The sequence below is a fragment of the Schistocerca nitens genome, chromosome 3 (assembly GCF_023898315.1).
Source record: "Schistocerca nitens isolate TAMUIC-IGC-003100 chromosome 3, iqSchNite1.1, whole genome shotgun sequence".
In the NCBI taxonomy this organism is placed as follows: domain Eukaryota; kingdom Metazoa; phylum Arthropoda; class Insecta; order Orthoptera; family Acrididae; genus Schistocerca; species Schistocerca nitens.
In genome coordinates this window covers 250,822,932-250,845,500 of record NC_064616.1, presented here as the reverse complement: position 1 = coordinate 250,845,500, position 22,569 = coordinate 250,822,932, and the positions used below count along the sequence as shown (strand labels likewise).

Here is a 22,569-nt window from a genome sequence, read left to right as displayed (position 1 = left end):
AGTACAATAATCAAATCATCTAAACAAAAATGGTGATGTACCTATTTAGCAAAAGATAAATTAATAAATAAAGAGAGAAGTGTGTACAGGAGTTAAGATATGAGAGGATTAACTGAGAAAGGGGGCGTGATGAATTGAGCCTGTCTTTCGTAGAGGTTGAACATCTGAGGTAATGGAATGTCTAGCATGTGTAACAGAGCAGAAATTAGTAGTGTTTTCTCAGCAAGATGGTGTTGTTGAGTAATACTGGATTTTGTTATTTTACGTATTTGCTTATAAGTAAATGTAGTCAGTGAATAATAATGTTTACATTTTAGCTGTGGTCAACTTTAGTTTCAAGATCCTTCCTTCCAGATTCCAGTATCCACAAATAATATTACTCTACCTCTCTCCATTATAGACCCTCAATTAACACAAACGTGTTGTTGTTTCTTGTGTGAAACAGAAAGATTATAATTTAGAAGATCTCAAAGTGTCTTATTAACTCACTCCATGACACTTTTGCGAGAAATCTTTAACCATCTGTTGCATGAATAACGTAATTCTGAGGAACTGTCACAAAATTGAATTTACTTGCCCACTATCTTCCCAAATCAATAAATTGCCTTATACTTTTTTAAATGTTTGGCCTTTCAGTTTATCATCTGCTTCTTGGTGTCATGTGTTCATGGTGTATAACCAGCTCACTGTTTCATTTGAAAATCACATACCTACTTAATGAGTCAACATACTCAGACATCATGCGCATCAGAATGTACCTGCATGTTGACATGTTCACTGAGGGGGAAGAATTGTGTATCCCAGTAACTCCGTGCACTAATCTACCTGGATTTACAGCTCCTAATATTGCCTGACTGACCTTTGCTCTAGTTCTTCACTTTAAGGCTGATCGTAACTGTTGGTCTAATATCTCCCACCTCTTGCCAAATTCCCCTGTTCTCCCTTTCTCAAAAGTGTCTGTTCACTCTCATCATTAGTGTGTGATGTTGAGTGTACGCAGCATTGAAGTTTGAACTCTATGCCAAGCAGAATTATTCAGTATAAATCTCCAAATGATAAGAAGTTAAAAGTTAAGTATGTCAGTTGTTGAGGCGTGGTACAGTGTTTTCACCATATATTGATATATGGAGATAAATATATTCACATATGGACTTTGTTATTAATATCCTTTCCAATTCAAAGATAATAGCAAAGTGCATAGCTACTACACTTGAAGATTGTCTTCACTATTCTGGGTTAAATTTGACTTCAGCACAGAAAGGGGTGAATTAAAATATTTGGCCATTTACCAAATAGCATTAAAAGTCTGGCAGATAGCCAGCCATCGTTTAAAAATAAATTAAAAGAATTTCTGAATGACAGTTCATTCTACACAGTGATATGCAGTAGGAAAAAAGAGGAGGTGGTTACATAGTGTAATGAAAACTTGTGTTAAACTGATACGTTCCACATCATCATGAAATGTTGTGTTCATGATTTATGGAACAACTATTAATGTAGTGTAATGCAAATAAAAAGGTTTTGCAGTAAATGTGTATCCATATTTGTCTGTCTATTGGACTTTTAGTAGTTACTCAGTTCATAAATTACTTATTGCTACAAAGCAGCTGTTGTTAATTCGCAGTAACATTTATCTAAAAAATAACATGGTAGTTAGAGCTAATGAATTACATGATATATGAGAATTAGTGTAATGTTTTTCATGATGCCTTTTGTCTACTTGCCACATGTGTAACTTCTGATATTTATTGGCACTGTTGCAACCACCACCACCAATATGGTATAATAGAAACGGGTGCCAATCCATCACCATTACTGCCAAAATATCCTGTTGTGTTCACCAAACTAATTGCGATTTTAACTAGTACTGAGAAAGCTGTGTGGCTGGAATAAAAAACCTCACCTAATCCTAACTTGTGTTTCAAATTTTACTAATTTTTTTTAGTGTGTGGAGTGTATGAACTGCTCGTCTTTTTGACAGTTATTGACTCAAGTGAAATTGTAGCATATATGACTTAACCAGCAAAGTTGCTTGTTGTTGTTTTAATTGGGTACTCTATCAGTTGCCAAAGTCAATAAATTATGTTTGTAATTACAATCTATTCTGGGTAAGAAATTACTTACTTATAAGAAAAGAAAATAGAGAAGATATTCAGAGGTGCACACATCGGCATTTACTTCCAGAAACTCATCTGTGCCTGGAAGGAAGCAAAAGTGCAATTTACAACAGATTGAAATGTCAATATGTATTGAATTTGACAGCTAAAATTTGAGAATATAAGCTATGAAATTAGCACCATTATTGGTTACTTGAATGCACAATTAAGTATCATGGAAAGTGGTTGTGTGTGTAAGCCGCCATGAATGTAACTGTAATGTGCTATGATAAGTGTGCCATGGTATAAAATATTAATTTTTGTACCAATGCAAATGACAATTTTTATAGTCAAATTCATGTAATGGTGCAATGTGTTGCTAGTTAATAAATTAAGAAAGTTACACGTGTTTCTAAAATTAGCTTATACAGTCAGTGAACTTCTACAGTGGTTATCTCCTGGTGTGCACTTACAGGGTACTGCACTGCAAACACTCCATCGGGAGTGTCAGCATGTACATGGAATTACGTCACAATAATAAATAATCTTAATTCAACAGAAAATATTTCATTCAGTAAATAAACTGTTACCCCAAACCAGTGAAAGTAATCTGTTAAAAAAGAAGATACTTTTATATATATTGACTTGTATGTATACAATATCAGAGTTACAAATTACCAGGTAATGACTCACTAACATAGAATACAATAAATGTTGTTCTAATTTTATTGTTGCCACAATAATTAAAAGTGGTTTAACACACACAAAGATGTAAACAATCATTCAATAACATATTTTTACGAAGGAAGTATTGTTTTACTTCAAGGACAGAATAGTTTTAAAAAGGTCTGTCTGAAAACTTTGAATGAATAATTAAGATAATGGGTCACAGATAACACATTAGCAATTGGGGGGATGGGAGGTATATTTACCAGGCACAATTATTCAATTGATGTGAGATTTTGTTTGATGTTAGTCAATCACAGAACTCTTCAAACCACTACAATTTGTAAGAGCTTGTGCCATGAGCCTTTAACTTTCTTTATAAATTATAGTGTTTATTGTAGGAACTAATGTTTACAAATAACTGGAATAATGTCAGTTGATGTGAATATGTTTTGGGCAACTTTCATACCATCAGTAACATGGACTATTTATGGGCAAGATTGACACCATAAACTTAAAATTTAAGATAAGTTTTGTACCCTTGTATTATTACTATTCATTTACTACAATTTGTGTGACTGTGTGCTTTTGCCATAGGATGAGTGGTGAGTCATGTGCAAGTCAGTTAATATTCACTATAGCATATAGTGTTGCATAATGACTGTAAAAAAAAAAAAAAAAAAAAAAAAAAAAAAATGTGAGGCACAGCCCACTGATAATAAATTCTAAGCCAGTGAGTAGTGCTTCCATGAGTTTATAGAAGTCCTGAAGCTGAGACATTAATTGCTAACAGTTGTCTGGGAACCATGTCAAAATGTTTGTATGTACTTTGAAGAAGAGCTGTGATAGGAAAGAGGTCACACTTATTGTCCACTTTTTTCCTGCTGATAATTTATATATGTGGTCAAAAAGTTGTTTGCCTCCTTCCAGAAACCAATGTAAATAGGGTAAATCCTTTTTCTAACACGTGTCTCTGTTTGGGTAGATTATATAATGAATCTACATCTACATTTATACTCCGCAAGTCACCCAACGGTGTGTGGCGGAGGGCACTTTACGTGCCACTGTCATTACCTCCCTTTCCTGTCCCTGATGTTGTTCCTAAGACCAGTCAAAATTTGTAACTTCTAGGGCTCTTGTTTTGTGACTCTGATTTTAAAATCAAGATAGAACATTGAATTCTTATTAAAAAGAAATAAAATTCATGTTTTTCATTTTACAGTTATTTTAGGCATTGAAGTAAAATTTACCGATTAGTCTTAAAGCAATGGCAAATTTCTCTCCCAGTCATAAGCTTGTTGGCTCAGTCCCCCCCCCCCCCCTACCCTCCCGTACCATCTCAGCATTGCACTAAGAAGCAAATAAAGAAAAATCTATGCAGTAAGCTACTGATTTAGAGTAAAATAAATGAGACTGGGCACATGAATTTGAGATAAAATGGATCAATGGAAAAGGCCATGAATTAGTTTGCCAGAAAGTCGTAAATGGGTGAATTGATAGTTTGCATAAGGATGGTGAAATTTTGGAAGCATTTACAGTTCCACACACTGAAGTACCTGGAGCAAAATTTATCATATGCTCTCTCCTTTGACTGTGCAGTACTTATAACTGGGAGTTCATTGTCCCCATATTTCCGTCATGTAAGTAATGTGGTGTATCATAAGTGGCCAGAGTCACTGCTAACATTTGACTCCCAATAAGCATAATAAATATGCTGACCAGAAGCTGCCTGAAAAATGTAAATTCATGTTGTATATGTGGGATACATTTTGTGTGTTAATGACGAACATAAAAACATGTGTATACTTAAAAGCTTCTTTTTAATGAGACACAGAAAAGTATCCTTGGTGAAACTGAAGCATGTGCAGTGAAAGCCAAAAATATAAATCCCATATTCAGAAGCCGTTTTAAGAGGATAATCAGTTTCATTTTGTTACTTAAAAAAGATTGCTGCACAAGTATAGGTTATATAGGGATAAAGACGAGAAAGTGCACATTATAGTTCCACTCAGAAACAACACGAAAAATGTGTCCATCTGACATTCTTTCACATATGCTTGTTGATAAAAAATCCTAGAGGCATTGAACATTAACAGTTACATTTGATGGGCAACAATGGCATTCTGTGAGCAAGAGTAACAAGATTATTGGTATCCGCACTTTATACAGCTTTCTGCCTTATAAAGTGAAAATTACTTTTGGATGCTTTTGTTTATAGATGGGCATAATTCTGGCTATGTTGCTTGTGATACCTAAACTTCTGAAGCAAGTGAATGCTTCCAAAAAAATGTAAATAAATACAACACTAAAAAAAGAGAATGTTTTAACTCTTGTTACTAGACTAATATGTGATTTAGTACCAGAATGGAGTGCACCACTGCTGAAGATTTGTTTCACAGTCGAAAGATTGTGTCTCATTCCAAGGAAAGTCAGTATGGTAGAGATTTGAAAAATTCTGTAGAAAATATAGTTTTTGTCCAACTGGAAATTTTGTCATTTGCTAATGAAGATTTAGATTATGACAGGTTTTGCTGGCCTCGCCACAGCAGTTTATCGAAAATCAGTGGTGTTAATCAATATTCCCTTGGATTTTGCAGCTGAAGTTTTTTAATAGTGTGTTATTATTACCTATTGAACACAAACTTTGTGGTGGATGTTTATGTAAATCACTTTGAAAGTGTAGGAAGCCATCACAGTCTCCTACTTATATTGTTAGCTAGATGCAATATATGTCTGTATTTTCTTGGAGACACATTAGTTGCTTAGAGTTCCTTTTTTTCTGATATCAATTTTGCAATATCTTAATAAATATTTGAGTTTGAAACAATAGTTTATTTAGATTATGAATTGTGATAGTCTGTGAACATCAGTGATTATTTCAGAAATGCAGATTTCTTGTTCATAGTAATATAGCATTATAGGTCTGTGTAACATGCCTCACATTTATTCCTACATTAACCACAAGCTATTGATTTTTATATAAATTTCATAAGGCAAGTTAAAGATGTCCTTTGCCCAAAGTTTGACTTGGACATCACAGTGCTTTTGTAGTCAGGGTTCTATTGGAGGTGTTATATCCTTGCCTTCCTACAATTTTTGAACTGACTTATCCAGATGGTTATAGAGGAATATCTGTTTAATGTGGAGATGAACCATGGTACAACTTGGCAATTTTCGCGTATCCATATCATTGTCAGGGGTGAAAGGAACAGTGAGTGGCAAAAAAATTAGGACCAACTGTGGATTGAACTACAGCTTTTTTGTAGTTTGGCACCCAGCAAGCTACTGAGTTAAATTTACTATCTGGATCTTTGGATTTGTAGGTTTGGCGCCACATAAAATTCCACAGTCACACCTAATGAACATTGCATGTGATTCCCCCCCCCCCCCCCCTCCTAGTTTGGTAGGCATTTTTACACGTGACTAATTGCAGTACTAGTACCATGCAACCCTACAGAGCAATGTGGTATGCAAGTAACCTGCTTTGCTATTTAGACTCAGTAAAAGAGTTCAGTGGCACTGTGCTGAAGAGATTTATTGTTGCTTATCAGTATCAATGGAAATGTCTGAACAAACAAGATTAGCAAGTATTGGACATGTTTGGCCAGAACTGTGATTCTTCATCCAGTGGGCACAAGGAAATACTGTTTATTTGTAGAGGAACTTTCTTCTGTTGCAGCTCATAGTTCTGTTAGAATTGATAGAAGAGTGAAATACCAGAAGACTGGGTACTTCAAGCAAATGGTAGATGCTGGAATGCAAGTTTGGTGATTTCACATCTTGTATCAGGTGCTGAGTTCCATACACATTTTTCACATTTTGCCAGAACTGTGCGTGATGTGTCAGCAGCTGGGCCAACACCTTGTAGAGAGAGGTGGCTTAAAAAGGCACGCGAGACTAACGCAGACGGGCGTGAAGTACTGGAACAGGATACGTAATTAATGCTATGAAGAAAAGAACGGAGTTTCTCATATACTTATCTTTAATTTCTTCTTGTACATCTCTATGGTGAACACAAGTGAGACTCTAATTACAATCACTGTAAGGCTAATGGCGCCTTGCTAGTTCGTAGCCATTAACTTAGCTGAAGGCTATTCTGTCTCTCGGCTAATGAGAGAGAAAGGCTTCGTACGTCTAGTCGCTAGCTCTGTCGTCCGTACAACTGGGATGAGTTCGAGTCAGTCTCTCGAGACCTGCCTTGTGGTGGCGCTAGGTTTGCGATCACACAGTGGCGACACGCGGGTCCGACATGTACTACGGGACCGCGGCCGATTTAAGCTACCACCTAGCACGTGTGGTGTCTGGCTGTGACACCACAGTGCGACACTGAGAATTTGAAGCCTTTTCATCTTGAAAGATAGCATCTGTGCTAAGAAACATCATTTGCATCATATGATGCACTTGGTCTCCAAAAATTTTTACACAAGCTTCAGCGTAGTGAATCCTTTAAGAGTAACAATAGGAACAATGGTACTGGCTGAAATTGTGTCCCACATCTTTCTAATGTCACATGAATGTTCAAGATCAGGAAGTTTAATCATTTTCTGCTTTGCCACTGTCGGAGAGGTGTAGCAGAGAGCAGTTCCACCTAATTGGTGAAGTTCTACTAACAGGAGATATAGACTTTTTTTTTTACATATTGTGTTGAGCAAGAACCAAGATTATAACTGATATGTACAGTAAACAAATGTTTAAAAGCCTTATGTAATTAGAATTTTTGTAGATCGTACACTAATATATTCAGTGTACTTCCACTTTTATTTCTGATTGTTTGTTTGGACTCTATTGCTCATCACCTTCTATAATTTTCATTCATTTCTAAAAAAAATTTACTTACTGTTGAATTTATCACAAAGGTAATGGTGTTTTTTAGTCGTCGGTCATCTGACTTGCTTGATGTGACCTGCCATGAATTCTTCTCCCCTTCATCTAAAGGGTAGCACTTGCACAATATGTCCTCAGTCATTTGTTGAATATATTCCAATCTCTGTATCACCCTACAGTTCTTATTCTCCACAGCTCAATTTAGTACCTGGAAGTTATTCCCTGATGCCTTACACACATGTTCTGTCATCTTGTCCCTTCTTCTTGTCAGTGTTTCCCATATGTTCCTTTCTTTACAGATTCTCTGGAGAACTTCCTCATTCTTTATCATATCAGTCCACCTAATTTTAAATATTTCTCTGCAGCACTACATCTTAAACACTTCAGTTCTTTTGTGTTCCAGTTTTCCCCTACTCCATGATTAACTATCACACGATGCTGTGCTCCAAACATATATTCTCAGGATTTTCTTCCTTAATTTATGGCCGATGTTTGATGCTAGTATTTTTTTTTTTTTTCCCCTCTTTGTGCTGGTCTGCTTTTTATGTCATCCTTGCTTTGCCTGTCATGGTTTTTTTGTTTCCGAGTTAGCAGAATTCTTTAATTTCGTGTACTTTGTGCTCACCAATTTTGATGTTACACTTCTCACTGTTCTTATTTCTGCTACTTCATTACATTCATCTTTGTTTGGTTTACTCTTGATCTATATTCTGTACTTGGTAGACTGTTCATTCTGTTAAACAGGTCCGTAGGTTCTTCTTCACTTTCATTGAGAATAGCAGTGTCATCAGTAAATCTTATCACTGATACTGTTTCATCCTGTATTTTAATCCATTCTGGAACCTTTCTCTTCTTTCCATCATTGCTCCTTCCATGTGTTGATTAAACAGTAGGGGCAAAAGACTGCAGCCTTGTCTTGCAACATTTTTTTACTCCAAGCACTTTGTTGTTGGTCTTCCACTCTTAGTGTTTCCTTTTGGTTCTTGTAATAGTATTAAAAACATATTCAGAGATGATAAATTGGTAAGTCAGTGTTCTTTATGTTGTGTAATAATTTGAGTTTCAGATTTATTCCATTCTTGTTTCAGATGTACGAATCCTACTGAATAATGACAATTTGCTGAAGGAGGGTGCGTCTGTGTAAGTAACAGTCATTTTGTCTTGGCAAATTGCAAATAAGATGTTCCACGAGATAATTGATCTTTTTCATTAATTTATGCTGGAAGTAGAAAAAGTTGTCATTGGAATCCTGGGTGCTGATGCATAGTGAAATTCTACTGTTTGCAAAAGAACAGCTTTCTTTATTGTGCAGTTGGTTGTGCTGTTAATATTGATTTGTAAAAGGTACCCATAATGACAGGTCATGGAAAATGAATTTTTCCTACTTATTATTTCAGAATTATCTTGTTAAGACATATATCAGGGACCGCCAAGAATTCACCATGTGTGCAGAGCTCTGTCACCTGGCTGGGCACTTACCACACCACACTGCCTAAGTGATGCATTCAGTTGACAGTGCAGTCATGCGAGGAAGTTTGGATGTCTTTCCTGCAGCTTGGTTTTTCATATTTCCTATTTCTCAGCAACATAGGTCACAAACAAAACTACTTTTCAATATTAATTATTTTTGGCACTCTAAATGCATAATTAAATTTTTATCTGGTACAAACTGTTGTGTTACAGACAGGTGCAGACAATTTCACAGATTTTTGTCACTCAGGTTGCCACATAATCCTGATGGATTTAGTTTCATAATAAAAAAAAAGTCCTTAGCCACATATTGTACAACATCTGCAGCCTCATTTCCCAAGGACAAAAACTTTGAACTCCTGAACAGTTTTAAACGAAAAGAATTTGTCTTATAAACTAGGCTCGCAATTCTTCTGGAAAACCTGGAATTCTCAGGGAATTACATTTTACCTGGAAAAATTGAGGAAATTTCAGGAAATTGCATTTTTAACCTAGCATTGAAAATTAATTTTATTGAGTTCTGTAAATCAAAACTTTTAAAATGCTTAATATCTCAAAATAAGTTAATAGTATGAATATTATTTCATATAAATTATCAGTGTTAAAAAACTGCAATTAAACTGTGCTTATAGCTGGTATACAGTTCATCTGTGAAGAAAGAAGATTCATTATTGTGGTATGCTACCACCCCCCACCCCCACCCCTGCTTCCTACTTGCCATTAATTTATCAGGAGCTTCTTGATACCATCTTCCTCCTCACACCTGGGAGTCTTAGTTGTTTAAATAGCCACCCCGTAAACGGGAATAAGAGTGCAGTTCCGTCTGCACAAGCACGGGGATACTTTCAACCGAAAAGACAAATGGCCTCTCAAACAGCTTGGAAACTGATATAAAGTTTGTAGTGTCCTCAAAATGTTTGGAAAACTGTTGTAATTCCTTCACTGCCTAAACAAATTCTTCAGAATTCGCATTTTCTGTAATGCCAGTGAGTGTAAAATATTTTTTATCAGAATTTGTTCCTGCCAAAACACAATTTTCTTTTTAAATGCATGTCTATCAAATCAGAAATAAGTTGTTTCCCACCTTCTGTTGGCTTACTGTGAGCAGCTTGTAGCAAAGTCTACTTTGAGAGATCTGCAATCCATTCAGGATGCTTTAATTTTCATTCCTGATTTCCTTTTTCTTTCAAAAATTCGACTATATGGTTTTAAAACGAATTATTACGGGCATGCCCATTGACTTATCCAATGTACTTTGCAGTAATTTGTAAGTTTCTTTTCATCCAATTCCATCAAAAACTGTTGCAACTGACAGTGGAATAATGCCTGTTCCTTCAGAAAATTTACTATTTGTACTAAGAATTTAATCATATGCTTCATGCCTGCAAATTCAGCACAAAGTGCAACTTGAAGTACGGAACAATGAACTCGTCTGTCGATCATTTTAAGTTTTTGCCATTTCATCATCAACTGAACCTGTAAGCTATTTCTGAAGCGTGTTACTATATCATTCAGTAACAAATATGCACTATCTGTCAACTACACAACTGCATAATAGAAATTGAGAATTCTCATCCCTTTCTACTGTAATTTCCATTCATTTTTGAAAGCTTTTGACAGTAGATCGCTAGACTTGCCTAATTTAGTGCAAACAGCTGTTGGACCTGTGAATTCCTTTACACCCAGAATATATAGCGAAGGATAAACAGCACTGGCACTGCAATTCTGCTGAACTGAAGGAAGTCGTGCCAACCGATAAATGCTGCACCACACTGCTAAATGAAATGTCACACTGTACGGAGTACTTCTGAGAAGGATCAGGCAAAACGGAGATGACCAAGCCACATACTGTATGTATTTATGCATGGCATGCAGTTTTGCATGCCATGGCTGACTGAACCATAAATGAAGAACAGAAAAAGTTTTTATTACCCTATAACTCCACTAATCTCTCAGAAACTTTGTACTCCAGGTTACATTTTTACAACTTTTTTTCCATTTTATGTATGTATCACAGTTTTATCATTGTTTATGCAGTTGGATCCCAACAAGAGAATGTTCTCGGTTGTTCTGCTGTTTTCCCTAATAAGGTTTTCAAAGTGTGTCTTCGAGAACAATTTACAAATTGTGATGCGGAATTACATGGCATTTTGATGGCACTGGAGAAGATTCACAGGCATCACCGTACAAGGTTACTTGCCTGTTCTGACTTGCTTAGTGCTGTACAAGCACTTCACCAAATGTATCCAGAAGTGCCAGCAGTGCTGCTGCAGGAGATAGAGCAGTGTCTACAGATACCAGCCATGCATAATTTCTTTCGGGCTCGTTTCTCCAATTGCAGTCATTTTGCAGAAACTGGGGAAAAAAGTAAGGGCCTCCTCTGATGGAAATTCCGTGACACATTTGCATTTTGAAGGATCTCATGAGATGTTCCACCTCGCCATTAGATTGTGGATGTACCAGAAGTGCCATGATGTGGCGGATACCATTGTGTGAACAAAAATCTTCAAAGCACTAAGTCAAAAATTGAGGACCATTGTCCAAAACCATTGAACAAGGTAAGAAGGCAACACACTACACATTTCATCAAAAGACAGTGAGGCCAGTTCTGACAAAGGGGCTAAGTGACAAAACTGGTACATACAACGAGGAATCCGTGATAAAAACGAAGCCTTAAGTTTCTTTGCCTGTCACCCAGAATGCAACGAAGTACTGGCAGAGCTATTCTTCATAAGCCTCCCAATCATCGTCAGTGTCATCATATGGCAGAGACCCGAGACACTGGAGGCTGAACAGTTAATGTAGCCTTGAGAGGGGATTGAAGTAACATCTCCGTGAATAAGTTACACAAAAAATCAGTCACTGAAGTTGAGTACATGAAAGTTTTACTTACCGCCACTTGTGTTCTGACTCTGAACACAATCATAAGAAACCAACTATTTATTAGCAGGAGCTGGTACATGGTTATATAAGAAGCATTTGCTAGCCATGTCCGCTTGCTATCCGCTGTGGGCGATAGAAGCGCCAGACCAACGTTGGCAGCCTGTGGTGGAGGCCTGAAGCATCCAACTGTTGCACTACTCTGAGCGTTCATATGGACACGTGCCATGGTAGTGGTGGAAGATGTTCTGTAATGTGCGGGTTACTACAATAGCAAGTTGTAATTTTTTGTATGTAAGTGTTGTAATTTTTTTATATGTAAAAGTTCTGGACAGTGCTTAGGATGTTGGCTTAACAATGTATGTCACAACGTCGTATGTAATTCACTTTTTATCACTGTGTTATGGTATATTGTTGCAACTTTAGAGCTGGATTTTAGTTTTTCTTTCTTTTTCATTACCGAAAGTGGTGAGCACAATTATCTTTTAAGGAGTTTTCTGGGAGATGGACGGAACCAATTAACTTGATTCACATCTCTTAGTTTTTTTCTCCTACTCTTAATTAAAAGTTGGTAAATGTAACTAATAGTATGTAGTATAGGGCCTCACTTGTATATTACAGTTTACCAATGGCCAGTTTTTGATGGCAAACATCCTTTATAGAGTTTCAGTTAGTGATGGTGCTACCACTTTGCCATGTGAGTGAGGCAATGAGACTGCTTTTAACTGATTGTCTGCAGCCATTTGTTTTTCTAATTACAATTGCAAATCCTTATTCTTTAAGATCCAGCATGACACTCTGTGGCCTTAGTGAAAATACAAGCAACAAGACATGGTCCAACCATACCTGATAACACACTCGTGGTTTCTCTTATTTTCATTATCATTTTAATTTGAATTGAAACTTTAGTATCAGTAATGTATTCTGCATAAAATCTACATTAAGTATGTCCGACTTATACTGTGCTATTTTCATTCTTTCTCTCTCCTTTCAGTGCATTTGCTCATTACAACAAGGATCAGCTGACACCAGTGAAAATAGAAGGATCTGAACAGGCAGTCCTTATTACTGAACATAATGACCTTGGTTCTTCAAGATTTTATGATCCTAGATCAAGGCAGAGTTTCAGATATGATCACTTGAGGAAAGAAGCATCAGACTATCAGGTAATTATATATAAATACATCCCCTCTGTTTTTCTCGCCCATCTTCCCCTACACCTTCTCCTCCACTTGTCCCTTTCTTCTCGCTATAAGTTGGAGAGCCTGTTCCCCACCACCCCAGCCCACCTCTAGCACTTATAACCTAATCACTACAACTTATTCAACTTATTGCTAACAATATTGCCCTGTTTGTAGCAGTGTCACAATATTCTTGGATAGCACCTTATTGGTTTAAGGAAATAGTGTATTGATTCAGAAACTGATAAAATATTCAGTGCATGCTTTAGAAATTAATATGAGAGAGGACTATTTTAATTATAGCTATTTGTGAGATATTTTTCTAATTACTCATAATCCCAGCCTTCATTTTCGGTATAATTATAAAACATAATGTGATTTTCTACTGACACACTACATTGAAGCAATGCTTTGTGGCAGAGGATGTTCCTTGAAAAGTGGTAGTGAATATTTTTTTCTCTGTGTGTAAGGTAAAAAAATCCAATAAAATTGTCATTAAATGTGACTAGTGTAACAGCTTGTAGAGGCATTGTAATCCATTATTTTTATCACATTGTTATGATCATGAAATGAAATTTTAGTTAAGGTGTGAATGGGGAACTGATCCACAGTTTGTGCCAAACGTGATCTGAATTATAGTACCTTAATTTTTGTCCAGAAAGTTAGTATGACAATACTATAACATTCCAATTACTGATAAATGGAATGTTCTCAGTCTTCTTATGAATATACCAAGCTAGGTGTTGCCAGTGGTTAGCATACTGGCCTCATATTCAGGATGATGCTGGTTCAAATCCAAGTCTGCCCATCCTGATTTAGGTTTTCCACGATTTCCCTAAATTGATTAAGGCAAATGCTGGAATTGTTCCTGTGAAAGGGCACAGCCAAATTGCTGCCTCCTCCTCAACCAGTGTGAGCTTGTACTGTTTCTCCAGTGACTGTGTTGTCATTTGTCATTAAACACTAATCTTCTTCCTCTTTTGAATAAAGTGTATGTAATTTAAATAAAATAATAGATAAAGCAGTAATAAATCATGTAGGAAGTTGGACAAAAAAATTGGTAAATTCTCTCACTGTTGTCTAATTTCTGTAAATAAAAAAGATGAAATGTGGTATACCTCAACATTGCAAAAGAAAATGCTGTACACAATATAAATCTTAGTCATTGTGTATAAAATACATATAGAAGTATTTGATCAGAGGCAAAAGCAAGTCCAACAATGTTAAAGTGCCACAGCAATTTGTATGTGAAAGTTAATAAACTACTTTAATGGGCCACAAAGTTCGTCTGTTTGAATACTATAACATGATTTCAGAAACAGATAGCACAAAAAAGTAACTTCAAAAGGAAAGATAATTTTCTTCTGTATTCTTGGAAACGTAAGATATTTAACTTCTGGCACTTTAAATGCTTTAAAACAGAGACATTGTAAGTAGCAAGCTTAAGTCTCTTCTATCATTTTTCAGGTTTTGCTGTATTCTACGATGATTATGAAACCAGTTGTAAACATTTATTAATACTTCATACTTTTACTTTTGAAGCATTGGGAACCAGATGCCGTATCTGAGCCTTGGAGAGCGGCCTTGGATGCAGAGTTCAGCCACTACATTGCCAGCCATTATAAACACGGTGTATGTAGTGTTTTCGGCAAAAGTGATGGTGATGAAATTACACTCACAGCTTGTATAGAAGATCATCAGTTCCAGCCCAAAAATTACTGGTGTGTAACCATTATTTCAATTGGAATGAGGTCATGCACACAATTATGGTAGAGTAACTTACATTTTATTAGAGATGAGCGAGGATAGAAGTGATCTCAATTTATTCTGTGTTCTTAGTTTAATTAGCTTTAAGGCTGTTGTCCCCAAATCTTAAAATAGTCACATTGCTGTATGTTTCCAAATACAGCTGATGTATGAAAGTAGTCTCAAATTGCGCTAACCTGAATTGATCAACATCTTTGTCATTTGTACTTCCATTTTGTGTGTGTGTGTTCGGGGGGGGGGGGGGGGGAGATAGGAGGCTGGTTAGCTCATTCTGCAGGTCTCTTCTGGAAGGAATATTTTCTTGTCCCCTATATGTTGACATTGTTATTTACAAAATAAATAAGCGAAATAAAAACTGCTAATATACACGGAGCTGACGAAGGTCATGGGATAGTGATATGCACATACACACACAGTGATAGTATCATGTACAAGGTATGAAAGGGCAGTGCTTTAGTGGAGCTGTAATTTGTACTCGGGCGATTTATGTGAAAATGTTTCCGATGTGATCGTGACCGAATGGTGTGAATTAACACACTCTGAACGTGAAATGGTAGTTGGAGCTAGACACATGGGACGTTCCTTTTGAGAAGCAGTTAGGGAATTCAGTATTCTAAGAACCACAGGATCAAGAGTGTGCCGAGAATACCAAATTTCAGGCATTAACTCTCACCAAGTACAATGCAGTGGCCAATGGCCTTCACTTAACAACGAAGAGCAGTGGCATTTGCGTAGAGTTGTCAGTGCTAACAGACAGTCAAAACTGTGTGAAATGACCACAGAAATCAATGTGGGTTGTACAACGAATGTATCCATTAGGACAGTGTAGTGAAATTTGGTGTCTGTGGGTTATGGCAGCAGATGACCGACACAAGTGCCTTTGCTAACAGCACAACATTGCAGACAGCATGTCTCCTGGGCTTGTGACCAAGTTGGGCAAACCCTAGATGACTGGGAAACTGTCGCGTAGTCAGATAAGTCCTTATCTCAGTTGGTAAGAGCTGATGGTAAGGTTTCAGTGTGGTGGTGGAGACCCCTTGAAGCCATGGATCTGAGTTTTGAACAAGGCACTGTGCAAGCTTGTGGTGGCAGCTCCATAATGGTGTGGGCTGTGTTTACATGGAATGGGCTGGAGTCTCTGGTCCAACTGAACTTATCATCAACTGGAAATGGTTAGGTTCAGCTGGTTGGAGACGATTTGCAGTCATTCATGGACTTCATGTTTGCAGACAATGATGGAATTTATATCGATGTCAATGCACAATGTCACTGCGCAAAAATTATTCGCCAATGGTTTGAAGAACATTCTGGACAATTTGAGTGAATGATTTGGCCACCCACTGAACATTTATGGGACATAATTGAGAGGTCAATTTATGCACAAAATCCTGCATGAGCAATGCTTTCCCAATTATGGATGGCTATAGAGGCAGCATGGCTAGACAAATTGTTGAGGCCATGCCGTGTCAAGTTGCTACACCAGGCGAAAGGAGATCCATCACGATATTAGTAGGTATGTTATGATTGTTGTTGCCTCAGTGTATGTCTGTCTCCCTCTCAGTATTATTTCTTTTGAAGAAAGACTTCTTTCCACAGTTCAGTGAATACCCATATTCAGCAAGGACATTAGTAACCATATTGTTATGTGCCGTAATACCACCACCACCTACTTAATTAAACTTTTAACAAAAATATTTTGTGTAAAAGTAGGTCTTGGAATGTTAATGTGCCAGTGTAATTTAAATTACTATGATGAAAGATACAAACCAGGCCAATAAAAATTACTCTCTCAAGTGTGTTTATCAGCCCTTGTATCTGAAAGTAAAAAGGGTACATCCAATTTATTTTTAGAGATGGGTGAAATATTGTTGGTTATTAATTTGTGAAAGAAAATCCAAAAATGTGGTAACCAGTTGGCTGGTGTCAATATTATTGGTTGCATTTTCATAAAATGACAGAAATATTGAAACATTGTCTGAGGGATTTTAATTTTTTCCACAACTGTGTAAAGCAGGCCGTTCCAGCACTGCCATATCGGGCATGAGCACCCACGAGTGCCTTTCAGCTCACCTGCGGGCAGGCACTGGTTGTGTAGGCAAGCCACTAAACAGCCAAATTGCATGCTTTTTGCGCATTTGTGAGCTGCTTGGCCGTTGCTGACCACCTGTGCTCGGTCAACAGACTATGATCACCTATGCTACAAGGCCCATCTGCATGCAATGATATGTCTGCGCAGATATCTGTGTTGACAATAAATTGCTGCAAATGTTGTATGTCCACACAGCACAAATTGTTATCTACTGCTCATGTCACCTATCAGTCTATGAAGGAAATTTCAGTAGCAAGGACTAAACTCTGAAATTTTTAATGGAGGAAATTCTGTTAAGGCTTGTGTTCACAACCCATGGTCCAAAAAAAGTATACAAAATATAAGAAACAGAAAATGGTCCAGGCAGTGGCTGCTGAACCAAAAGCAGTTTTCATGCAGAAGCTTTCTTGGTAAGTTGCAAGGCAAACCCAGTGACTGCCATAAGTCTTATTTGCAGATGGATTTGGGAACAATTATCTTTTGACACTCATAATTTCTCATATAACACAGAAAAATTCTTATATGAGAGAGTAATTCCCCCAAGTGAATGGCTAGTGGTTACATTAAGATTCCTGGAAGTAGGAAGAAGCTGCAAGGATCTAGAATTTTCTACAGCAATTTCAAAGTGAGAATTCAGTGAAATCTTACCCAACACATGTGAAGCTGTTTACGCCTTCCATGAGGAGAATTTCATGAACCCAAATGAAGTACCTCAATTCTGAGAGTTTTAAACATGTTTGAAACTCAGTATATTGTCAGATATTATTGGTGTGGGCAACAAACTGTTGGTTAGTTTCTTTCATGAGTCAGAACTTTGTTCTACATCTACATCCATACTCAGCAAGCCACCTGACGGTGTGTGGCGGAGGGTACCCTGAGTACCTCTATCGGTTCTCCCTTCTATTCCAGTCTCGTATGCCTCAATTCCACCAGGAACTTGTTATATGCTTTTGCGCCAAAGTATAAAACTCCATTTCGAACTCTAGACAGTGATTCATAGTCTGTCTGGAAAGTTCTGCTGCTAGGGATGTGGTAATGAATTCTACATGTCACCTCTAATTCATTCTTGTTATGAACCACGCGGTACATTAGAAGTAAACCAAGTACCATAAAGGTGCTGTTGCAAGACTTTCCATTATCAGCTTAACACAATATTCTGACTATACTCTTCTTTAGAATAAATAGGACCCTTTGTTTTTTCTATACAGTTGCATAATGTTGATACATTCTTAGTGCAAAGCAAGCAAAATTGAAAATTTTGGTTAAGTTATCAACATGTTGTGCCATCTCTGTTTCATGAAATGATTACTATTGTTATCATCACTCAGAAAGCAGAGGTAAAAGTATCACAAACTTGGTCTATATATTTCATTGTTCCCAGTGCCAGATCGAATAGATTTTGTCACTTGGCAGTGAACAGTCCACAACTGCACTTCCCCACCCCTTTTTGCTGTAGCGTCAGCTGCTAGTAATTTCTCTATTAAATGAATTATAAGCATCTGCCTTCTTATCTGGATTGCTGTATTCCTTGCTCTTAGTTTCCCACAAACGTGTGACACCAACAACAAATTCAGCAATGAACTCCCTAGAGCACTGACATGTATCTGTCTTTTAAAATTCATTGTGCCCAGAGACAGAAGAAACAATAGACTGAACAAACAGCTGAGGCAAATAAGTTTTTCATGTCAGATTTGCAGCAAACTCATGTCCACATAGTAAGATTTGTCTGTGCAGATGAGGTTGGTGCTCACAGATTTGAGCACTTTTGCTCAGACCTCCAGCTTGATCTTCCAGATTTGCACACATCTTCTGCCCAAATGCAACTATCTGTCTGTGAAGAAGTGGTGTGCACAAACAGCAGTTCGTCGCTGTACCTGGGAAGATGTCTCCTGCAATCAGAGACGAAACGTCAGGGTCGAGTTTTATACGTCGACCACGGCCTATCAGCCCGGAAGTTTTAAGTGAAGATCTTTGTGTGTGAAGACTGATGCAAGACTGTCCGCATGTCAGTTGTTTGCCCATCCCTACCCACCCCAAGTCCATGACCGCCCGGCTGCCCTCGGCGAGCGATTCCCGGCGGGGTCAGGGATTTTCTCTGCCTCGTGATGGCTGGGTGTTGTGTGCTGTCCTTAGGTTAGTTAGGTTTAAGTAGTTCTAAGTTCTAGGGGACTTATGACCACAGCAGTTGAGTCCCATAGTGCTCAGAGCCATTTGCCCTCGGCGAGCAATCTGAAACAGATCAGTGTAGACTATTTCATAGTAACAGAGATGGCATAATGAGAAATTTGAGTGGCATTTTGAATGTAACTCTATTGCTATAACAAGTAATACATTTTGTAATGTGTAGCATTAACAGCAACCATTAATTGTAATAATCTGGAAATTATTTCAGGAATGGACGGTGGCGATCACAGTGGTCAGTCACATTTACCTCTGGTACAGCAGAGTTACGTGGCCTGCTGAAAGTACAAGTGCATTATTATGAAGATGGGAATGTTCAACTAGTTAGTTCCAAGGATGTCAAGGAATCCCTCATAATTAGTGTGAGTGTAATTTTTTTACCACCATTGCTTGTAGGTTGTGCAATTCTGTATGTAATAAACAGTCATGGGTGTCACCGGCACTAAATTACTTGGGGGGCGGCGGGGGGGGGGGGGGGGGCGAGGCTCAGTAGATGGGATATAGATCACAAGGGAATCCAAACAGGAGATCCTCTTGGGGGGGGGGGGGGGGGGGAAGCTGGAAAAAAAATCCCATTCTGGAGCATTCATACTGCTTCAGACCATATATTAGAATGGCAGTTTCTACTCTTACAGCAATACAATTTAAGCCTAGATTAAAAGGTATTTTATGAGTACTGAGTGTAAAAGTAACAGATGAAGACCTCTACATTTTAAATACTGCATTAGTTTGATAATTAAAACCGGTTTAAAAAATTGAAAACAATCTGCGAGTAAAAAGAAAATATTTCATTGTTTGAAGTACTTCTAAAACATGAAGGACCCTGGAAACCTATTGCCTTACAAGAATACCCTACAGACATTAACATTCTATAGTTTTCCTTCACTGAATAATATGTGCAAAGCCATTACACGTATATTGCTAGTTTATAATAAACCTGTTTGTAGGAAAGAATCAGAAATATAACATGTAGTGAACATAATTGGCTGCATGCTATGTTTAGATCAGTTGAAAAAAGTCTCTAAATTCTTATGAACCAGGCATTCTATTCCATTTTAGTGGTAAAATTGAGTAAATTGGAACACATATTGTAATAAATATTTAGTTGCTATCATTCCTTTGCCTTTAAAAACAGACTGTTTGTGAATTGCTTTGAGCTTTCTTCATAGCAATTCCTCTTGACATATGCACTGACTGTGAATTTACTACCGACACCAGACTGTAAGACCTGAAATACAAGAGTGTGGCTTGTTACCAACATTATTTAATATCTATGTAGATGATATTATCAAAGTATGGAAAAGACGCAAATACTGGGAGGGCCGGCCGCGGTGGTCTAGCGGTTCTAGGCGCGCAGTCCGGAACTGCGCGACTGCTACGGTCGCAGGGTCGAATCCTGCCTCTGGCATGGATGTGTGTGATGTCCTTAGGTTGGTTAGGTTTAAGTAGTTGTAAGTTCTAGGGGACTGATGACCACAGATGTTAAGTCCCATAGTGCTCAGAGCCATTTTTTTGAATACTGGGAGGAATAACCATATTGGCATGATGTTATTCATAATGGTGAAGTTATCATAAAAGACAACAAAAATAAATTATAAATGGCTTTACATAAATTAAATAAGAAAAGTCTCATTATACAGATAAATAAAACTAAAACCATTTCCTTTTTAGGTATTCATCCAATACAAACAAAAATAGTCCTCAACAATAAACCAATAGAATGGGTAGCCCATTTGAAGTATCTAGGAGGTGACATTTTATATGGTAAAGATATGGATATACAGAAAAAAAAACTAATACTTGTCAGCATATATGTGGCACAGTGAGGGGAATACTTAACAAGCATAAACATGGAAAGAGAGACAACTGAAATTTTGTAAAATCATTGCAGTTCCCACTTTATTACGAGAGTCATTCAATAATCAAAGAGACAAATTGGTCTGGAGAAAAGAGCGTTTATGTTTACAAAACAATACTTTTTCTACTTTTCAACATAATCCCCTTGAACATTTATGCACTTGTTCCAATGGGCTACAAGCTTTTTTATTCCAGCTGCAAAGAGCTCTTTATCTTGATGTTTGAACCAATTTCTCGCAAACTTCTTCACGTCCTCGTCTTCCTGGAACCTCTTCCCCCGTAATGCCTCCTTCAGTGCACCAAACAAATGGAAATCACTAGGTGCTAAATCAACTGTAAGGGGGATGAGGCAGTACTTCCCAGCCCATGGTTTTACGGGTTAGTTGAGCAATATGAGGACATGCATTGTCCTGCTGGAGAATCACACCTCTCCTCTGAGATCCACGACGTCTCTTCCTCATGGCTGGCTTCACCTTGTTTAAAAGCATATCCGAGTAGTATTGGCTGATCATTGTATGTTGCTCTTCAAGATAATCACAAAAAACTGGACCTTCAGCATCCCAAAACACTGTCAACATGACTTTTCCTGCTGATACTTGGGTTTTGAATTTTTTCTAGACAGGTGAGTTGGTGTGCTTCCACTCTGTGCTTTGTCTTTTTGATTCTGGCTCACAATAGTGAACCCAAGTTTCACCACAAGCTAAAATTTTGTTGAGGAATTGCTCACCTTCCCTTTCATAATGTTCCTTTAGCTCTGTGCACACCGTCAACCTTGTTTCCCTGTGTAGTCGTTTTAACTCCTTTGGGACCCATGTTGCACATGTTTCGCTTGTTACAGATGTTATGAACTGTACCAGTACTGACTTGGACCTTATCAACTATCATTTCCACAGTCAACACGGCGGTTGGCACAAATCATGTCATCAGTTCGACTTACAAGTGAGGGAGTTGAAACTGCAACTGGTCCGCCAGAATGGTGTTCATCATTCACTAAGTCGTGATCAATTTTGAACTGCTCTACCCACTTGTAGCAATTTGCACAATTCATACAGCCTTCACCATAAACTCTAGACATTCCACAGTATATATTCCCTGGTTTCTCACCTTCAGCAAGTAAAAATCAAATAACAGAACATTCTTCAAGTAATGTGGATGTTTCAAGAGGACTTGCCATCTTGAAATGTATTTTTAAGGTTATAAACAAAACAATGTTGGTGCATCAGCTGATCAGGGCTCAGCCCAGTGATGCCAACTTACCCTACTAACAGTTTCTTCCCCAGACCAATTTGTCTCTCTTAATTGTTGAATGACCCTCGTATATAGGGTTGAAAGTTGGGTGCTGAGAACTAAAGATTTGTGGCAATTAGAAGCATCAGAAATGAAATTTCTAAGATCTGTGAAAGGCTGCACTAAGGACAACAAAATTAGGAATGAAGTAATAAGGGAAGATTAAGTATGCAACCAGTGACCCAAAAGGCAATCCAATACAAAGAAAAATTGGGAGAAAATATACTTTGTATGTAAGCACAGAGACATCTTGAACTATCAATTCGTTATA

The 22,569-nt window shown here is 37.5% G+C and overlaps 1 protein-coding gene across 1 annotated transcript in view; it reads left to right on the top strand.

The window, feature by feature from the left end:
• The window catches only part of LOC126248213 (F-actin-capping protein subunit alpha), a 43,017-nt gene that overhangs the window by 8,381 nt on the left and 12,067 nt on the right, over positions 1 to 22,569 (top strand). The window contains exons 3-6 of the mRNA XM_049949037.1: positions 8,675 to 8,726; positions 12,931 to 13,102; positions 14,660 to 14,838; positions 19,366 to 19,516. Coding sequence (XP_049804994.1) covers positions 8,675 to 8,726; positions 12,931 to 13,102; positions 14,660 to 14,838; positions 19,366 to 19,516 — 554 coding nt within the window. The remainder of the gene's footprint in view (positions 1 to 8,674; positions 8,727 to 12,930; positions 13,103 to 14,659; positions 14,839 to 19,365; positions 19,517 to 22,569) is intronic.